This window comes from Rosa rugosa, chromosome 6 (assembly GCF_958449725.1).
Source record: "Rosa rugosa chromosome 6, drRosRugo1.1, whole genome shotgun sequence".
In the NCBI taxonomy this organism is placed as follows: domain Eukaryota; kingdom Viridiplantae; phylum Streptophyta; class Magnoliopsida; order Rosales; family Rosaceae; genus Rosa; species Rosa rugosa.
This window is the reverse complement of record NC_084825.1, coordinates 39,368,838-39,389,025: the sequence shown is the minus strand read 5'-3', so window position 1 is coordinate 39,389,025 and position 20,188 is coordinate 39,368,838. Positions and strand designations below refer to the sequence as shown.

The window sequence follows — 20,188 nt, the reverse complement described above, 5'->3', positions numbered from 1 at the left end:
TTGATTGTAAAGATTTATAATCTATGAATTCAATTCATTCCCCTAATAATTTACAGATTGGTTACTTATTTATCTCTTTTTCTTTTTCTATGGAGATTAGTCTATGATAGGGTTTATAATTGATCGTTTAAACTTTGAACTATGGTTAAGAGACAGAGAAGGGCATGTAGCTTGGGTTTCAGATCCTGAAGTTTAAATGTCTCTGTTGGGTCTCTATTTTCTGGAGGTCTAATTCTCGCAAGTATGTTTCACAAATCCTGCATATAGTAGTAGTTTCTTTTTATTTTTTGAATCATAGAAAGAGTTGGTGCAGCATGACTGGATATTATCTTCCTTGACAAAAGGAATGACTTTCAATTTCAACAAAAGGATGAAGAACAAAAAAATCAAGGTAATCGAACATGACCCAATTTTTATCTATTGTGAAGTTATTGCTACACTGTAAAATCTTAAACAACAGTACGTAAAAGGGCACTGGTACACATTCTGAATGAAAACCCTAATAATCTCTGTGAAAGACGCGACGGACAGTAAAATCCTAAATTTTGAACCTAAAGCAAGTTTCTAGTTTAGTAGTGTTACAAGTCCTAAACTAAATCCGAATCTGTGCCGCCGAGTCCTGCTCTCCCCTTCACCAGCACAAGCATCATCATCATCATTATCATCATCATCAACATCAACATCATCATCACGACGTGCCACCACCAATATTGCATTCTTGAAATGGAGCAAGTGGTTAACCAGAAAGAAAAGGGAGCAAGTAAACTACTTCCCAGTGTACATAAAAGCTCCAAGCAGGCATAGTGTGATAAGATATTAAGAATCATCGAATGGAATTTTAACTCTTCCTTTCTGAGAATGGGGTGGTGAGAACAAGAACGCTTGATAATGGGAGCAGTTCTCATTGTAGTTTCTTCCATCACCATTACCCTCCCTGATCTAAATATGCTACGCGCGGAAGATCCTCATTTTCCATCCTGATAATTCCTTGCAGCCACTGCTCTGGCAAAGTAATCAAACTCCCCTGTTAACATAATTAAAAGCATCACAAGACAATCCCAATGAAGTAAAAAATAACTAGAGCGAGTCTGAATGAAATCTTCCAGGACTTGGCCATAAGAAAGAAATCTCGAATCCACCATTGCCATCACCAAGACAAAAGAAAAAAAGATAAAAAGAATCCCAAACAAACTACCTTTGGATATGTGGTGAGGAAGGCTGATCAGGTGACGATCGTTGAGTTGAGCCACCATGAAATCTTTGTTCCTCGAATACTCCACCCATCCGACTTCCCTCATTTAACTGTGAAACTTCATTCAAACCTGAGAAACCCACTGGTCCAAGAGAACCAAACTCCAGCTGTTCGGCAGGTGGTGGCCCATACCCAGCATTATGATCATAAGGATATAGCATGACAAGAGGGGGAATGGTAGGTCCATTTGATGACACCCCACCAGGATTCATGCCTGGTAGTGGATACATGCCATACGCCACATTAGTGGAAACACTCTGAGTAGTGCTTGAGCGGATAGGACCGTTTTGAGATTGATATGAAGGGAATGAGTCATGTCTATGTGAGCTCCATGGCCTCTCAGCACGGCTCTCACTAGCTGCCATACGGTCTACTCTTGAATTTGACTTCTCAGCTTGGCTGCGACTGTGGTTGCGTGCAGAAGCTCGTGACTTTGAGTTGGCATTCCAGTTCCCTTCTCTATCACCATGGTGGTCATTTCTGTCATAATTGTAACTCCCCCTTCTTGCACTTGAAGTATGCCGGTCCCTTACAGAAACCTTCTACAGTAATTTAAAAGAAAAAAATTAGAGATAAGTATAAACTAAAAACTACAGCAGGATCTATTATCACCTAATACAGTTTTGGTATGGCAAAACTCCTTTTCTACATCATGCTTCAACCAAAGCCTAACTATTCATAAACCACACCAGTCTAGGTGCAACATACTTGAATAAACAACGAAAAGGACCTTGCAATTAAATCAAAACAATTCCCCTCCAACAATACTAAAAATAAGAATAAGAATAATAATTGTAATAAAAAAAAAAAAAAATTCAAGATAATAAGCCAAAGGAACAGGAACATATTATCTTACAGGATTTGGAAGGTAGGTCCCTGTCCCACTGCGGTATCTTGGAATCTCATCGACATAGCGTTGATACACACTAGCAGGTCTGCTAGAAACAGACTGGTGAGGTGCAGCAACAGGAACAACACGAGGGCCATAATTCATAAGCTGAGTGATGAGATTCATATTGGCTGAGAGAGGTCTCCCAGGACCATCCCAAGGAAATCGCCCTTGCAAGTAGGCTGGGGGCACCATAACAGGTGAAGGATAGACCATAGGTGGAGAATGCCGAGGATTTTGGCATAACCGTCCATACTGCAAATTCTGATAATGGCTGGCAAAGTCACTGTGGAGGATGTCAGATTTATACTCAGAAGGCTCAATAGGAGCAACCCTTCCCATGGAGTTAGAAATTCTTAACTCAGGTTGACCAATTCCTTCAGCTGGATCAAAGTTCTGACCAGAATCACTTTCAGGTCCATCTTCCCTACTGAATTGGCTTGATACATCTGATGTTCCTGCCTCGGCTGGGAAATTGTAATATGGTAGCATTGTAACAAATGGAACTGGAGGTCCCGTAGGATAAAATGTGTAGGTAGCACCAGAATCATTTGTAGCTCTCTGTCGTGAGCCAGGCCCTAAGACAACTGGGAAAGGCATCAGCGAATCTGATCCACTTGTTTGAGATGGTTCAAAACCAGGCATTTGATGTCTTGGAACATGCGAGGAAGCAACAGGTTGAGATAGTGTGCTTCTTTCTACCATTTCAGCACCTAAAGTTGTTGGCAGATTCCAATCTTTGTTTTCATCATCTGCCTGAGTAGAAGAATGTTCAGACACACTCTTACCTTTCCCATATGAGGTAGATGGAGCTGTTGACAGAGCAGCTTTTCTGCCCCGTTTTTCCCTTGTTGACTTTGACACTTTTGCTGATGATCCTTCCCAAGAACTCTCAGAGGAGGTCTTGCTTCTTGCAGAACTAGTATAATTGGCCGACAACGACCTAGAACTCACTCGGTCATCAAAGTATACCTCATTTCCTCGGTTATCTTGATACTGAAAATCATCAACATGATCTTCCCTCATTGAATCTCGGCTTTCTTTAGGCGACTTTTGTTGAACTCGCATAGAACTTACAGCAGCGCCTATCCGAGATGAAGGATGGGAGTTATAACCAGCTGAGGTTGACTGTTGCCTATCATCTGCCTCAAGCATTTCCAAACCTCCATTATCATGATCAAATCCACTAGTAGATCCCCTCTCCTGGTTGTGCCAGAAATCTTGATCAGCTTCACTTGAGTTCATCTCCACAGAACCAAAATCTTCATTACCAGGTTCCACCGATTCTTCAGGATTTGATGTCAACCCCATGCCAGGGAAATAATGAGTTAAAGGTGACGGGACAACACCTTGCGGAAAATGCATATTTGCTCCCCAAGGACTCTCCATCAAGGGAAAATTTGTGGGAAACATGCCACCCATATTCCTCTGACCATATCCCATCGAAGCAAGAACAGAAGGTGGGATTGGAAATGGTAAATGACCGGAACCCAAATTCAGGGGAAGATGAACCTGTCCATTGAAACCATGAGCTGCAGACGATGCCATCATGTTAACAAGATCTTGCTCCTCTTGGTGCATCCCTTGTGTCCCCGAAATAGACGGAAAATCGTCAGCAACAGTACTCGAACCAGATTCATCCTGGTAGCTATTATTTGAATCAACCACAACATCAAGGCTTTGATGGGATGAAATATGGTTAGCAGATGAAGGATCATCAGCTGAAGATCTAATTCTGTGGCTTGCTAAACTATCAGCCTCAAGGTTCTTCCTCCTGCTATTATCCAACCTCGTGGAATAAGTTTGGCTTTTCCCACTCTCTGGTGCCTTATTCCGCCGACCTTGAGAGGGAACTTCACTGTATGTATCAGTAAGCTCAGGACTAGAGCGTGTCCTTGCAAAAAGAAACCTCCCGTGAAGGTCATTAACCAAGCTATCCGGTTTTCTCTGACCTTTATCCACATGCGCACCCAGGTCAGGATTGATTTCCTTTCTAATCTGATCAGAGGCCCTCCCCATGTTCATGTTCACATGATTCTTTTGGCTTTGACCATCAGTTACACTAGAAAAAACACTGTTCCGTGATATGTTTTCTATAGGATAACTACCATGCTGAGAGGAAACACCAAGTGAACCATGTTTTCCCTCACCTTGAGTATCTCGACCAGAGGAACTTTCGTTTTTTTTGCCGCCTAAGTTGTTCCTGCAATTCTCAGACCCATGTAAGTGGTCTGCATTTGAAAGTCGCAAGCGCCTAAGATCATTACATGGTGCATCAGGTCGATGACCACTTCCATGTCTATCCCAAGTGTTGAGAAAAAACTGATTTACTTCGAAACATAGATCCTCCTTTGAACAATCAAGCAACCTGGCCAGCCTTTTAGCCCCAAATGCAAATGCACTGCGTATCCTAAAGAAGTTACCTGCAAAACGCATACACAGTGCACCATATATCAACACCAACAATATGAACACAGTTTATACCTTACAAGAAGGTGTAAATGACCAACAGATAGACAATAACATTAGCACAGTTCCACCTTAAAACAATATTATCACATTGAGCAATAAACATTTAAGCACTGACCAATTAAGATTATGTATACACAAAGTTAATAGTTGGGTATCCCTTATTATTGTCCCTATTTTCTTATATATAACAATCTGCAACACTGTCCCCTTTTCCTTATACAAATAGAATATCATCTAACTAATTCTAACACTGCTATTTCAAGTAGAACAGCCTCTCTTTTTTTCCTCCCATAAGCTGTTTCCCACAAAGCCAGTCAAATTAAAGTACCACTAATCAACTAAGCAACATACTTTCCACTCTAAATCAAAGGCGAAACCGGCCAGAAACATAAATAAACCACAATTGACGGAAAATGTGTTACAAGCACCGATCCAAAAGCATATAGTTTCCAAATTATGTACCTTTACTAACACTACGTCCAAGGTTGTTGTTGATTCTCAAAGGATCAATAACATTAAAATGTTTGGAAACAAAAGCTTGACCCTGATTTTCTTGACCGCCAGGGAAGACAGCATACACTGTGCTACACGCATCAAGAAACAATTTGCTTAGTAGTAACTCTCCACCATCTTTTCGAGGAGGTTCAGCTGCACCATAAACAATAACAAATTAAGCTGGAAAACATAAAACAAACAAGAAAATTGGGTAATTCACGGTGAAAATTTTAAATAAAAATTTCAAGCAAATTATCAATACCAGTTACATCTGGAAGAGAACTAATGGGCACAGGACCCCATAAGCTAACACAAAAGTTCTCCCAGTCAAACTTACTAAAGAACTCTAGAAAGCGATACAAGACCTGCATAGCAAAGAAAACCATTCAGAAGCATCCACAAAGAATAATGCAAATATAATCCGCAAAGGTAATGATAGCCACCTCAAGTGGTCCAGCAAAGGAGTTGTTGAAAACATGAAAAATGTATAAAACCAATGTTTCCAAAGCGTAGGTGGAGATAAGTCCATGGTGAGCGCCCAGTATTCGGCTCTCATAATAACACCAGGCCTTTATCAGTATAATACTACGCTTGAACAAATGATTCTGATTTATGAGATGATCGACCTGCAGAAGCAAACAAGACAATTAGTTACGGCATAGATGCATTTAACAAGGATTTTATTTTTGAATGCACCATTCACCTCCTCAAGGAAACAAAGGGTGCACAAGCCTCCCAGCTGATTAAAGGATATGTCTACTACAATGTTTTCCACAAGGCACTTGATTATCTTTACCTGTAGATATACAAAGAGAAGTATTAATGCTTGTGATCCAACACGTAAACCCAAGATATAGAAAGAATCAAGTATTGTACTAATGATGAACAGGGCCAAAAGAATAAGAAAATAAAAAGAATTCTTTCTCAACATGGAAAAAACAACAATATTTATAAAATAAAGCATATAATACATAAAAAGGTAGATGCTACTAGGAGGAACCTACTTCAGCTTGAATGTATTGAACCTCTTTGACACGAAATTCAGCATTCTCATTCTTCTCCTCATTCTCCAGCATATCACGAACCTGATGTGCCCATGAGTCTTTCAAACTTTGAGTCTTGCTGAAGGCTGTGAGGTCAATATCTCCATCAGGCAAATAAGTCTTGAGGGGCACAGACCCAAAAGTGAACACCTGCACACAATCATAACCATATTACTAATTATAATACTACTATGAAAGAGGAAAAATATGAACCTATGGACCAAGTTAACAGGAAATTTTTTTTCCCAAGGAAAAAAAGAAAAAGAAAAGGTTAGCAAGCAATTTTTCATAGCAGTATCATGAAGTCCAACTTTGCCAATATGAAAAGCATGAAGAGATTAACCAATGTTGAATACATTAGTTGAATTCTAAGAAAGACGGGGAATGGTAAAGTCGAGGCCATATAAGACAAGGGAGACAATAGAGGAAAAACCGGAGGCAACGCTAAGTAAGAGTTTGATTCATGCATAGAGATGCAGTAGGGATTCAAAAATGTTAGAAACAGAACTCATTATAGGCGAATGTAATTCCTAATGATCTGGCCTAATCAACCTTTCTTTTCCATTCAGATGTTCCATGAGCCAGAGCTTAATATTTCTTCTTCTCTTTCCTCTCAAGCTGCCTACGGTTAAAAACCACACCCACATTTCAAGATCCAACTTTCAATTGTTTCCTGGTGATGCAACCGCTACTTACTGTCAGAAAGGCATATTGTCTTCTTGAAGGAGAGGAGAATAAAAAGAGAAGGATGTTCATCGTATAAGAAGCTCTCTCTTATCATCTCATGCTATTCCATTTCCCAAGGGTCAAGTCTCAGAATTCCTATAAGGGTATGTAAGTTATCGGGTCCCCTCTCAGTTCTCATTGCCTTAAGCTACTACACTTATTCTCTCACCCTTATGCTTGCAAAGACTATTGCAATGAAATGCTTCATAGCTAATGTTAAACCAACACTTATTCAGCAAAGATGACAACTTTATAATGCATTTTCCACCCTATCTATCTAAACTAGCATTCTACCAGAAACAACAATAATAGTGTGTAAACATGTCAAACCTGGCATGGGAAGCACTTCATGATAAGCCGCTGCACATAATCGGCAACGGCATTTCGGCGCTCTTCTGAGGGTGGATTGGGCTGAATGCAGGCAATAAGCTCTGCAGTTCTCTCCTCCGCCTTGGTCCATCGCTCGGAATCCAGCACTCGCATCACGGACGCGGCTTCATTGGGCAATAGGCCATTCGGCAATAGCCCACTTGCTGGCTGTGCCCACCCTTCATGTTCGCCCATGCAAGCTTAACTTTTCCCTTCACTTCCACACTAAAAATAACTCCCCTCTTCCTTAGAAAAACAAAAATCCGAAAGCTGTGTACTTTTCCCCAATCAAAAAAAACCCAAAACAATTACAACAAGCCTCTCAAGGTAGACTCCTTCTCCTCCAATAAAAGGAAACTTCGGCCTTAACGAACAAACCCAGATAGAGAGGATTTGTTATCTTCTATTCAAAACTTGCAAGACAGTATTTTGCTAATAAAAACTAGCAGATATATCGGGTATTTCAGGAAACCCAAAAATTGAATCCTACCCAGTACCTAAAATTAAAAATTAAAAATTAAAAAATTAAAAAAATCTAAACTTGATTATAAATACAATCAAAATCGAATCCACAATCCGAACGGGACGAAACCCTAAAAGAATGAAAGGAGGGTGTGATTGGGAGATTGGTGAGAAAGAGGGAAGAGGGTTATAAGAACCCTAGAAGGAACAGTGGAATCCCAAATAGTACGGAAGTGTCGACGAATCAGAATAAAGAAAGAAGGGGGCTGAGGAGGTAGAAGAAGAGGGACCAAAAAAGAAATGTGGGCAGGGAGATTGAAAGGGCGGGGCGGTGGTTCAGACTTGATCAAAATTAGGTTTTTGGTTAAAACAAACAGACCTATAGAATTTGGATTGGAGGAGGTTTGTCAGGTATTTTTTTGCTTTTTCTTTGCTGAAAGAGGAGGAGGGGGTTGTCAGGTTGGGGTGCATTTGTGAGGGGTTTTTCAAATGGAAAAATTTATTGGAGAAGAAAAAGAGAGATTGAAAAAGACCAAACAAAAAATAAAGCTGTTAAAATATAAATTTGGGAAATTAAAATTACAGTGCTGGGCCAGCAGAGGCCTCAAATATTGGACTCACCCAAAAACTTCATCACTATTTGTTGAATCCAAAGTAAATCTCTTACTTTCATCACTGTAGGAGTCTCCTCACCACGATTGATCATGGTTCACTATAAACAAAAAGATCATAAATTCACTCTTAAAAATGTTTTAGACCGTAGAAACATCGGAAAATAGAGATAAAACTTATATACGATGGTCGTTGTTTGGAAACTCAATAAACCTCACGAGAATTTTTCTTTGAAGTTTCCTCATAAGTACATAACCAGAGGCGAATCTTCTTAGACGTGATCAAGACTTCCTTATTCACATGTGACTGATGTGAGTGAGGTTTTTAGAACATCTCACTATTTAGAAGTGACCTTTATAAAAGTTTAGAAAAGTTTCCATTTAGTTAACCCGTTCACTTTTGGGCTTGTTCAATTCTCATGACATGGACTCCACTTGACCTACAGTTCGTCCATCTTGTTCAATCCTATATTTGCACACGAGCTTCTTCAAATAGGACGTTGTCTTCCTGTAGATTTTAGGGCTTCAAAGACACAAGTCGACCTCAAGGTTTTTAGCTTTAGCTAAACAGATTTTGCCGTTTTGGTTTGAACGAGGTTGGTACTTCAGGTGTTAAACTTTTTGTTAGTATATCTAGGTCTCACTCTCCCTTCCATAGTTTTCTTCGCGACGCCATTGATGGCATATATGGAGCAAAACATTCGAAAGCGGAACCAGGTCGAGCCAACTCAAACAGAAACCCCCAAGAAGAGCAAAACAGGAGGCGCTAATGGGCCTCGGAGGGCTTCTGCTTACATTAATACTTCTATAAGAATAGATTATCAGCTAGACATTTGTAAGGATTACAAACAAACTGGTTTTTGTGGGTATGGAGGAAGTTGCAAATTTTCACATGATCGTGGGGACTACGAGTCTGGTTGGCAGTTGGAGAAGGAGAGGGATGAAGAAAGGAAGAGAAGATTAGGTCTCGATGAGTTTCGTGATTCGGAGCAAACTGAAGCAGAAGAAGAAGAAGAAGTTGACAATGAGCATGCATGTTCCATCTGCAAGAAACCTTTTGTTGTTCATGTTGTAACTAAATGCAAACACCACTTCTGTTTGCGTTGTGCACTAAAGGTAATTAGGATCCAATTTCTTAGTGCATCATTCTCAGTTTCTGTTTTAAATTTTATGAATCCAAAAGATAATAGCTTTAAAAAAAAATTCTAACCTTATTTTTGTTTTTCATTATCAGCATGATCAAAAGAAGAAGAAGTGCTTTGTTTGCCATAAGCCGACTAATGGTTCATTCATCCCATTCGATGCTGTTTTTAAGAGAGGGAAAAGAAGGCATGGCTGCTGATGAGGGTAAATAAAAGCTCCGATTTTTACTTGTTAATCTCTTTGCCCTGAAGTGCATCGTTTATTGAAGACAGTGTTCAGTTTATTATTATTGTTTGTAAGCATATTGGACTATTACCATTCAATACATGATTTCTCATTGTCACAAGGAAAACAAATGATGCAGATAGACTTGGAGAATGATTCTCCTATCTTCCCGGTGGTTCAAGGAAACAAAGAAGAAGATCACATAATCGGATCATAATGAGAAGATCAAGCAGAATTGATTCACTGATCTTGAGTTTAATATGGTATTATCATTTTGCATGATTTTAAATTGATATGCATAGGTTAGATTGATTCAATATTCTCATCTGCATTAAAGAGTTTTTTTAACATGCATATCAATTTGAGATATTAATTGATCTTGGTTAGGAAAGATTCGATTGCAGTTTTAAACCTTCCTATATTTATCTTAATTGATAATTAAGACAAGATTTGATTGAGGGGGAGTTTTTCTCCCTTATAAAAGGTTTCGAAACTGAAGTCAAATGGTGGGTTTTTGATGCATAAAATTGTTCTCTTTTGAACTACTTGTTTTGTTCATATCAGTTTCTGAAAAACCCTCTTTACTTGTTTCATGTATTCCATTGCATAATCGTTCATATTTACTCTCAAGATCAGTGATTCATTTGAGAGCAAGGAAGGTTGAAGATAGATTGTCTAGAATGTTGTATTAGGAGTTAGAACAGTTGTAAAACAAGTTAGCATGTGTTGCTAAGTGAAAGTGTTTGTTATGAACAACACTACTTGTATTCTGTAAACTCTAGTGATTCATATTGGATTATCTTTTCGTGTTGATTACGTTAAAAGCCACGCAGTGAAGTTTCCTCAGTGGAGAGGTTTACACTGCGTTAGCAAATCTCCGTGTTATGAATCGTATTTTCTTTGGATAAATTCATATACATAAAGTTTTTCTTTATACTTGTTCCATCTAGTACTTTCATTGTTAGTTGTTATTACAAGTTAGATTTCTCATATTGTGGTTAAAAATTCTGAAATTGTATTTGTGCTTATTCTAATTGATAACAAAAATTGAACTCTCTTCAACACTTATGAACATAATTCAGCAATTTTTTTTTTTTTTTGCTGGTGGTAGAGTCTGAATCCTGAAACCATGTTTGTGCTTATTCTACTCTGTTTCAGATAGAAACGGTTAAGAAACCAATAAGATGATAAAGTGAATCGCGTGGTTATTCTTGGTTTATTGGTAAGAGAATGATTCTATAACTTGTCCCTAGAATCATCCACACAAAATTGCATCATCAGCTGAAAGAATATATCTACCTTTACAATAAGAAATTGTTCAAGTAACTGTTCATTCTTGTACATTCGGGTGGTTGCCTTTGAGCCTTGTGCTAGTTGTGTTAAAGATTTTACATTTTATGCTGTGTTATTAGTCGATGATGGCAACATCGATACAGAGTTCAGGGGGTAAGAGATGTACTTTGAACTAAGAGAACGAATTATTCCTCTACTTTTTATGAACATACTCTAAATGCATGTACAGATTCCCCCAAAAGAATGGTCTTAAACTCCTGTGAGAATCTCCTTCGTCACCGATCTGCCGCTCTCCAGATTATTTTCATCGTTCCATGTGTGTGGGGATGGTGAAGTAAGTAGCGGCCACAAGACATTCCTCTGTTTCCTAGCTATACGAACAACCTTTCTTGTGTGTAGCCTAAGGACACCATTCACAGCCTTCAGATAGTTGCTCGAGTCATGATCCCGTAGGATTGTACCTTCCGAACCATAAGCTGTAGGATCGCTTAGGGTTTCTAGTGGATGCGGGGAATTTAAGAAGGTTCTAAGGACGCTTGAAGAGTACCCATGTTGAGTCTTGTCCAAAGCATAGAGGGCACTCCCAATGGGGAGAAGAGGGTGCGGCGGAGATGAGTTTTCATCAGGTTGCAGAATGAATATTTTACCCATAGGAGAGTACAAAATTTTCTGCATAAAAAGACAGGCAATGGAAGAAATGAATTATTAAACTTGGCCAAACTTTGAATTTAGAAACAGAGTTGATCATTTCTCAAAAAAAAAAAAAAAAAAAAAACAGAGTTGATCATGCCATAATCTAGTGACATATAACATTAATTTTCATAGTGACACTTACGTTTTTTATCAGACAAGGGTGTGATCGAAATGAACCATTTAAACGCTTGAGGAGCGTAGCCACATGGTTAGGGTAGTTGCAGGAGAAGGCTCTTGGGACAATATCTCTATGCATCATCACGCAATGGATTTGGTTCTCATCCACACCCAGGTCGTCTAGTATTTTCTGGCCTCCACAAAACACAAATGGTGAGCCAAATGTCACAACTGGCCGAAGAGTGGAGGGCTTGACAAAGTTCCTGGTCAGTAACATCAAGTGGACTAGAAGAGAGAGGCTTCCTCCAAGAGAATGACCAGTGAACTGAAACTTTGCACGCTCCCCATATCTATCCAAGTGCTCGATTATCTGTGGCATGAATTGCTCGTACATCCCCTTTGCTGCTTCATAGATTCCTCTGTGAACAAGTACATTTGTTCCCTGTACAAGATTATAAGGTTCGTTCAGCGGTTTCTCATTTTCTTCCAAGACAACAACCAGTAAGTAGTTATGTACGTATCTTATGCTTACCTCAAATTTTGTAGGTTCAAAGAAGAGGTTTGCCTGCCAGGACGCAAGGGAGTCCGAACCCTGCAAGTCATGAACAATTTGCTTAGTTATGATTGAACAACATCTCTTGTGTCGGATTAGAGTACCATCTGGATGAAGGGGTAAGAAATTACCTGAATCACAAAGCAGCGAGTATATGTACTGTTGTCATCACAAACAAACCATTCACAAGGTGCAGATTGGGGTGACCGAAGGTCTTGTGCTGTTTCTTGCTTTTGTTTTTCCCCTGCTGCAACCACGACTGTCATCGTTGATGCTGTTAAGGAAACAGCTACCTCCGACTTATAATTTCGGGGGGAGCTCCCTCCTTCCTCTCGTTGTTGTTGTTGGTCTCCACTTCTGAATGAATTCTCTACATCACCACCATCCATGTCACGCGAGCGAACATAAGATGCCGCTGAGGCAGCAATTTCGTAAGCAACAGATGGATGGATTGAATGCTTCTGCTCAGAGTCTGCAGCTGCCTCTGAAGTGGATTCCTCGTCAGTTACAGGTACACGAGTAGAGTCCTGATCAATTCCTTCTTTGAGTTCCTCTTCCTCTGCTTTCTTTACTAATGAAGATGTTACAAACTGTAGGCCGTAATGTCTCTTCAAATCATCGGCCTGCACGGGCAATAATACTAGGGATTTATTTCACATTGTTGAGACACTCGACTTTTGAATCGAAGTGTATGATATATGAACTATGCTGAACAAAGACATTGACATACCTTTATCAATGCTATTACATATGCCAGGTTGCTCAAGAAGGCTAGCTGAGAAAATTGTTTGGTATCAGACCATGGTACCTTGACCAAAAACCTTCGGAAACTTTCTGAAGTTATCTCTCCATCATCTTCATCTGTACTGTAATCCACTAAACAACCACCCTCTCCACATTCACAATCACCATCACCTTCGTGACAAACACTGTCTTCATCCCCAACTTCTTTTTGCTGCCTATTACTCCATTTTCTTCTGATCTCCACAAGCCTCTCCACCCAATTGGCTCTCTTTATCTCATGATCTTCTTCTTCTTCACCGCTCTCCCTAGAGTTATCGATCATTTCCATTTCCCTCTCTGCCGTGCTCATATGCTTACTCGTGTCTGCATCAAACAAAAATGATCTAACCGAGTTTGGGAGAATGGAGCTCGAGAATTGAAAGGGGAAAAACCCCATGGACCGGCTGTTCTTTAGTTTTGGTTGGGCTGACGCAGCATGAATAGGCCTAATGCAGTAGCAAAGATGGTTATCGGAATAAGACCTCCGAATATTTGCACGTCTGTAAAGGTCTTTGCTGGATTGCGATCGACGAAGACCACTCTGCTCCTTGAAGACGTCTATAGTCCTCGTTGAAGCCGGAGAGCTAGGTATAGATAATGAAGTGCAGGCCATGGTTGTAACAGAGTGCAAGCGAATATCAGCTAAGCTCTTGGTAGAGAAGCTTCAACTTTTGCAATGGATATTATAGTATTATAACTCGCCCTGGAAGATGAGGATCAAACTAGGTTAGCGAACAATGTCTAACTCTTCAGTCAGATTGGCTATTCGACCAATTTCTTGAAATTGTACTAGGCTGTGGTAATGGCTTATATAAGCACACTGTAATCAACTACCTCCTCCTTGTTTACAACGAAGACATTTGGAAATTACCATTTTGTTCACAAGGCTATAAATATTCCATTAATCATTATGGTTTTAAAGTCATTAAACATGCTATTTGGACAAAAACATTGCTATGATTCTGGACAAATCAATACATAGTAATATATTCGAGAACATCATGAATCCATCACCACTATAGATGCTTTTTTTTTCTTTTTCTTTTTTTGAGAAAAATAATTTCATTAACTTATCAATGGCCCGAAGGCACGTATATCATATGTTGTCTTACACTAAATGAAAACCTAGATGGTCTAAGCTACCAAGCACATGACAGGTAACCCTCACTGTGAACAAAGTGAGCACGATAAAAGACCTAGCCATATGAGGGCAAATCCAACACTACCTAAATTCTTGCTAGAGTAACCCTAATCGCCTAAAGACCTCAATTAGTGTACAATTAGAGAAACTAAACTTAAATAGCAACAGACTTGAAGCGACACATGCTAGGTACCAAGAAATAGAAAGCTTAGAGCTTCCCGTTGCCCTTATCTATAGGGCTACCCTCTTGAACAACATCAGTAGTAGGGTAAGTGAGACGCAAAGGAGCCACACACCCACCTTCTTTTGAACTTGGAAACCCTAGCCTTGTCGACCACCCAAGTGTGAAGGTTGAAAGTAGATGGGTCAACAAGTCGGCGTATCAGAGATTTCACGAGGAGCAAAGCTTGGGAAGAACAATGAACAGGGCCACCCCCAATCTTGCTAAGATCAAGAGCACCATCACCCTCTGCTATAGCAGAGGATGCAACAAAACTCGCGGTCACAGCTTCAAGGGAAGCCATAGGATTGAAGACAAGAAGTGAAGAAGCAAGGGTGTAGTCTTGGAGGCTACAGCTAGGGTTGAGAGAAAAAAGCTCTCCTAGGGTTTTATTAATATTAACAAATTGAGATCTCAATCGTAGATGATAATAATATGCTTTTAACTATGATTTTATCGTAAATATCCAATGTAGCGTACGCATTTTAAATTTTAGGGTTTGACCAATAATAACTTACAAGGCATATTTGTTAAGAGATGACCACATTTCTTTGGACCATATTGTCGAGAAATTCCATGTAACTTTATGCCTAAAACAAGCCTTCATTTGGTAAATCTAACAATTTCAATCAAGGACCTTTCATTGTTGTACAATGCTCCAACCCGGAAGGAGTTAGTTCGGGTTTAATTAAGATGTTACAAGCCTACTTTTCTATAAGGAATGCTTCTATAAGTTTTATGAGATGTTTCTTGTTTACAATTGAGCGTTTAAACAGGTGAGGTAGTTGTCAATTTTTTCTTTGGAAATAAAGTGTCACTTGCTTAGAATAGGCTTGATTAAATGCAAACTCAAAATTGTTTATAATAAACTAAATCAGCATATTGAAAGCAATTAAGGAAACAAACTTCCAACTAGCTAGTCAGTTATTAGAACTAATTTTCCTTCACAATAATTATTCTACATAAATCGTGATAATTACTAATTATTAAAACAACATGGATTTCAAATAATTCGGTGCACCTAAAAATTTCAGTCATAGTATTTGCATTGATTGCTTCTATTATAGGGTATAGTTGTTGCAACTTGCAACCAATATATATGTAAAAATAATTAAATCGATTCTTCCAGTTTCTTGCATCTAAATTTCGTTGGCCACAATATTCTTCAACATGAAGCAATCATAAATCTCATACATGGGGCTAGGATTAGCTGTCTTTGTTCTAGGAACGGTTGGTCCGAAATCTCTGGTAGTTTTGGTTGTTAGTTTCAATGGTTTACCTCGACTCGCCCCATCGACAAAAATCTAACCAAACCTTAGGAGTATCCGCCCTTCCAATCTATTTTTATAGGAATTGCACTTTAACTTGTTTTTCTAATATTGTTTTGTTTATCTTTTTCAAGACAACAAACTATATAGTTGTGATCTGCTTGAAAATTCTTAGACATACTTGTTTCTACTACATAGTTTCTAGTAATTATCGTGATTAGGTAGTTGATCAACGGAAGTTAAAGTCGACCCCATTACTTTAAGGAGTTTTTAAGTCTTAAAACTGTTATTATTTAATCATTGATAAGGAATAACATATATGATTGAAAATCATTGAAATAAGTGTAGAAAGAGGTTGCGCGTTACTGTAAACGCGTTATATGATTTAGGGTTTAAACGCGTTATATGATTCTATCATGAGAAAATCTCAATAGAGTAAAAAAAACTCGAACAAAAGAAGAATAAAAATACAATCGACACCTGAAATAGAATTATATAACATCATATATAGGTACTGAATTCTTTTCCAAGCTTCAAAAGTTATTTCTGAATGCAGTGAATGGATATCGGACAATGTCACATATCACGTACATAACAATATCTCAAGCGTTTCAATATCCAAAATCCGAGCTCCAAACACACTTCATTTATAAAGCAACTAAAAAACTTCACACACCCGAGTAGTGACCCGACCCGATGGAGTCTGGAACTTCGGCACGGTTTAGGTGACTGGAAAGTGGTCAAGGAGACAAGGAGTGATGGGTGTTTATCTTGGTTTGACTCTATTGCCCTCTCTACTAAGTAAATTGGTTTCAAAAGTATTTTAATTTAAGAAGGCTATAAATGTCAACACCAAATACTTTACTCTTACGTAGTAGTATGGATCAATCGATAACACTAGTAAAAACATAATTACTAACCATTCCATGACTTTAATATACACGCTCTAAATTTCAATATTCTCCCAGCAAACCTCCATTACAAACCAAGTGATTCTCTTTTTTCTATTGTTGGGTCAGTTTACTACATGATTCAAAGATCTAAAACTACATATCATTTTACGAATATTTATTTTTCTGTATTATGTTCTCTATTTTGGGGAACAACTTGGGAAAAATATTCCATTGCTGTTTTTTGTGTTCTAGCTCTTTGAAATGAATTATGGTTCGACTGTAGAACAAAAAACGAAAACAAATAACAAAAGGAATATATCTCCCACACTAATTCACAAAAACAGGGCTCCCAATTTTTTCTTCTCCTATATATAAAAACAAGTCCAGAAAATGCAAGGAACAAAGCCAATACATAATCATGCTATATTGCTAATACATAACAAAACTTTGGACCCAGAAAAGAAATATATGTGAAGAATTAAGGTACGGACCTCAAAACTTCGCCAGCGATAAATGTGAAGGCTTGTCGACTTTCACAGTTTCACATTGTCAAGGAGACCATAAACTGAAGCAGGAGGGTATGATGGCCGGAGCGCCGACGATTGAGGATATTCCGGTTGAAAATCCCCGAGATGATCTATCTGAGAATGTAGGATAATGAATACAAAGTGTAGGATAATGAATACAAAGTGAACTTAGACGCGATTCTGAATATTTTGATGTTGATCGATCTTGATGGTTTCAGAACCCTCTTCTTTTCTCGGGTTTTTTTTTTTTTTTTCTCGGAGTAAGATCTGGCTTTTACTATAATTGGAGGAATTCAGGTTTTTAATATATAAGGAGGTTACAGAAACAGCCATGAAGAATCTGTTCACGTGGACCGGAGGAGTTGCCACTTTCGAAAAAATTTCTTGTGGTCCAAAATGCCCTCACTATTCTGGAAACCTTAATCAACCATTAGTTTTTTAAGTACAACTCTACAACTCGATCTAGCAAATTCCTTACCATTGATTACTTGTAAAGTAAAAGTAGGAGATCGACAAGCTGTAGATCCAATTAAAATCTTAGGGCTAAACATTTTCACATGTTTTTAATAGACTTAGGCTTTACGTTATACGTGTAGTTGTACAAGTTAATGTACAAATATTAATCTACTTTGGACTTTAATTGCATTCACAAGTAAATGAATTATTAGGGGCTTTTTTCTTCTTAATTAGATGAGAACAAAAGTTTTTTGAGTTTCTGCTCTGAGAAAACAGGCGAGAGAGGTCTAGGGTTGGAAAGACAGAGGCTCCGGCCTGTCCGGCGGCGCTCCCGCGTTGACAGCGGCTTCCTGCCTCGTCAACGAGTGGTGGGTGTTGCCGGACGGGTTCCAGGGGCTTTAGGATTCTTCTTTTTCTTTGGTTTTAGGTGCTCTTGGCTGTGTATGCTTTTTCGTCTATCTCAGGCAGCGGCGCAGACGTTGGTGAATGATGCTCGGCTATCAGCGACGAGAAGGTGTTCAGTGACCAGATCTTAGCGGCGGCAAGCCATGGATCGTATGGCACTGGTCTCTTTTCTGAGGCTTACGTCTGGCTGGGTGGAGGATCGAGTGTTTGAAAGGGATTCTCGAATTGATGGGAGGCCGGATTGGTTTCAGATCAATTTGGGATGGATTTGCACAATGGGTCGGTAATGAGTTCAGCCAAGGAGGATGGTGGTGGCCTGAGATCCCAAGCTGGTCGTGGCAGAGTACATGGCTTGGGTGTCTTCGATGGGGCGTGCTTACTTGGTTGCACTCATGGTGGTTTGCCGGCGGTCTGTTGTCAATGGTAAGGAAGATAGAAGTGGTTCAACATAGCATGGTACTTTGTTTTATTAGGTTTTTATGTTTTGGTTTTTGGTTAGTTTTAATAAGTCCCTCCTCCATTGAGCTTGAGCGAGGGTTTTCGTGGTCTTCCCTATTGGTTGTGCCATTGTTATGGTGTCATCTCCAGGGACTAGCGGTTTTAATTCCGATGTTTTCTTGTTGTCAATGTAATGGGGAGGTGTCCCTGCACGTATACTGGCGGTATTGGTATATGGTGTGGAAGGGGATTGGTCTTTTCTTGAGGTTGGCTCTAAGGATGTATCGGGACTCCTGGAAAAAGTTGATCGGTTGTAGCCCGGAAGAAAGAGCGATTTATGTGGTTAGAGTTGAGCTCTTATCGGCTCATGGTATCTGTAACCGCCAGTTCTATAGTAGGGGGTATAAGTATGTCCTCTTCCCTAGTTGGAGTATGTCATCCCCATCAGTGTAATCTTTTGAATTAATGGAATTTCTTCTTTTCTCAAAAAAAAAAGGGGGCTTTTTTCTTCTTTGTTTCGATAAAAGATCCCATTTTTATATTCTTGGTATTTTCGTTGACTATGAGATTTTGTTTTAAAACTGACAAAACATGATATAGTATTTGGATCCTATTAATGTGATCGATATAAAGATCTACGAACCTAATATATATAAAATCACAAGTTACGTGAGTCACGTATATTTTCATTAAAAACATGCACTGAATATAGCTACGTGTAACTTGCATCACATTTCTTAAGTGGTATATCTAAATTGCCTTGATCAAACTAATCCTCTTATATTTCAGTTTTATACTGAATATCACCTGCCTTCCGTGCATATGCAACAAAGATGACATGAAGGAAATGGGAAGAATATCTAGGATAAATTGATATTTTGAGACTCGAGAGCATTATCTTTTATATATGGAGATGATTAGAAGCCACATTCACTTGATCTAATCAGGGTCATTTTCGTCAGACCAGAGAATAAAGACTCCAACTTCATGCGAGCCAGCACCATTGTAAACTTTTGCAAAGCTGACATAAAAGGTTTGTCCCGACCTTCATAAATCGTAACTGACTGTTAAAGCCCACTGTATTTTTCCCGGCCAGATGTGCGGTTGCATGCAGCACCGGACCACAGTAGCTTACACATTTCGTCCACCCGCTAGTTACACTTACACTGCAACCCACCTCCTCCTGTTTCCCTCCAATTCCAGCGGCACCTGCTTGACGTGTCACTCCGGATTCCTCTTGTTTTTCACTGTGCCGTTCGGCCACGTCTCCGTTTAGCGAAGCTTGTGTCAGTGCCGAAACGCCGGGCGGTTACTGGCCCTTTTCGGGCTGTGTGTGACCCGTTTCTGGATGTGTCTGCACTCTGCAACTCTCTCTCTATCAGATGTTGGGTTGTCTTTTGGGGCTTCGTTTATAGTTGGACTGAAGTGAGTCATTGAAGGAAGAAGAGGCTCTAAACAAATGTTATATTTGGGCTTTGATTTCTGCAATGCAAAAGAAGCATTTTGTATAGTTGGGCCAATTGGATACAACACATAAAAGAAAGTTTATTTGCAACTACGAAGTTTGCCAATTGTTGGAGTTGTATGATTCGATGTGAATAGGTAATGTGAAAATTCTACACAGCAAAAGACACATAACATCTATTAAAAAGAGTTGGGCTTTCATCGGAAAATCCTTTTTGTAACCAAAAAAAAAGAGTTGGGCTTTACTCTA

General features: G+C 39.2%; 3 protein-coding genes across 5 annotated transcripts; 1 reads left to right on the top strand and 2 right to left on the bottom strand.

The window, feature by feature from the left end:
* Positions 1–386: 386 nt before the first annotated feature.
* LOC133718129 (uncharacterized) lies at positions 387–8,203 on the bottom strand. Of its 2 annotated transcripts, none has more exons than XM_062144944.1 (9): positions 7,208–8,203; positions 6,113–6,301; positions 5,812–5,904; positions 5,552–5,734; positions 5,371–5,473; positions 5,076–5,261; positions 2,109–4,564; positions 1,196–1,791; positions 387–1,024 (listed from the first exon to the last, which is right to left on the bottom strand). In XM_062144944.1, the coding sequence occupies exons 1-9, from the start codon at positions 7,439–7,441 to the stop codon at positions 1,015–1,017; spliced, it is 4,050 nt and encodes a 1,349-aa protein (XP_062000928.1). In that variant the 5' UTR covers positions 7,442–8,203; the 3' UTR covers positions 387–1,014. The 2 variants fall into 2 exon arrangements, with proteins under 2 accessions (XP_062000928.1, XP_062000926.1); XM_062144942.1 differs by having other exon boundaries at positions 1,196–1,794; positions 7,208–8,202.
* A 638-nt stretch (positions 8,204–8,841) lies between these two features.
* On the top strand, positions 8,842–10,621 carry LOC133713485 (zinc finger CCCH domain-containing protein 15-like). The gene is made up of 3 exons (XM_062139523.1): positions 8,842–9,435; positions 9,554–9,666; positions 9,827–10,621. The coding sequence occupies exons 1-2, from the start codon at positions 8,998–9,000 to the stop codon at positions 9,659–9,661; spliced, it is 546 nt and encodes a 181-aa protein (XP_061995507.1). The 5' UTR covers positions 8,842–8,997; the 3' UTR covers positions 9,662–9,666; positions 9,827–10,621.
* A 308-nt stretch (positions 10,622–10,929) lies between these two features.
* Positions 10,930–17,370, bottom strand: LOC133715356 (phospholipase A1 PLIP1, chloroplastic). Of its 2 annotated transcripts, XM_062141831.1 has the most exons (6): positions 17,140–17,370; positions 13,074–13,829; positions 12,475–12,966; positions 12,323–12,382; positions 11,816–12,232; positions 10,930–11,649 (listed from the first exon to the last, which is right to left on the bottom strand). In XM_062141831.1, exons 2-6 carry the CDS (start codon positions 13,737–13,739, stop codon positions 11,230–11,232), a joined length of 2,055 nt encoding a protein of 684 aa, XP_061997815.1. In that variant the 5' UTR covers positions 13,740–13,829; positions 17,140–17,370; the 3' UTR covers positions 10,930–11,229. The 2 variants fall into 2 exon arrangements, with proteins under 2 accessions (XP_061997815.1, XP_061997814.1); XM_062141830.1 differs by lacking the exon at positions 17,140–17,370 and having other exon boundaries at positions 10,931–11,649; positions 13,074–13,889.
* Between the last annotated feature and the right edge of the window lie 2,818 nt (positions 17,371–20,188).

Coding starts and splice junctions, on each gene's coding strand:
- LOC133718129 (XM_062144942.1), bottom strand. CDS start 7,441: ATGGGCGAACATGAAGGGTGGGCACAGCCAGCAAGTGGGCTATTGCCG. Junction 6,302..7,207: donor TGAAGTGCTTCCCATGCCAG/GTTTGACATGTT, acceptor GATTGTGTGCAG/GTGTTCACTTTTGGGTCTGT. Junction 5,735..5,811: donor CCCTTTGTTTCCTTGAGGAG/GTGAATGGTGCA, acceptor TTGCTTCTGCAG/GTCGATCATCTCATAAATCA.
- LOC133713485 (XM_062139523.1), top strand. CDS start 8,998: ATGGCATATATGGAGCAAAACATTCGAAAGCGGAACCAGGTCGAGCCA. Junction 9,436..9,553: donor GTTTGCGTTGTGCACTAAAG/GTAATTAGGATC, acceptor TTTCATTATCAG/CATGATCAAAAGAAGAAGAA.
- LOC133715356 (XM_062141831.1), bottom strand. CDS start 13,739: ATGGCCTGCACTTCATTATCTATACCTAGCTCTCCGGCTTCAACGAGG. Junction 12,383..12,474: donor CTCGCTGCTTTGTGATTCAG/GTAATTTCTTAC, acceptor CATGACTTGCAG/GGTTCGGACTCCCTTGCGTC. Junction 12,233..12,322: donor TTGAACCTACAAAATTTGAG/GTAAGCATAAGA, acceptor AATCTTGTACAG/GGAACAAATGTACTTGTTCA.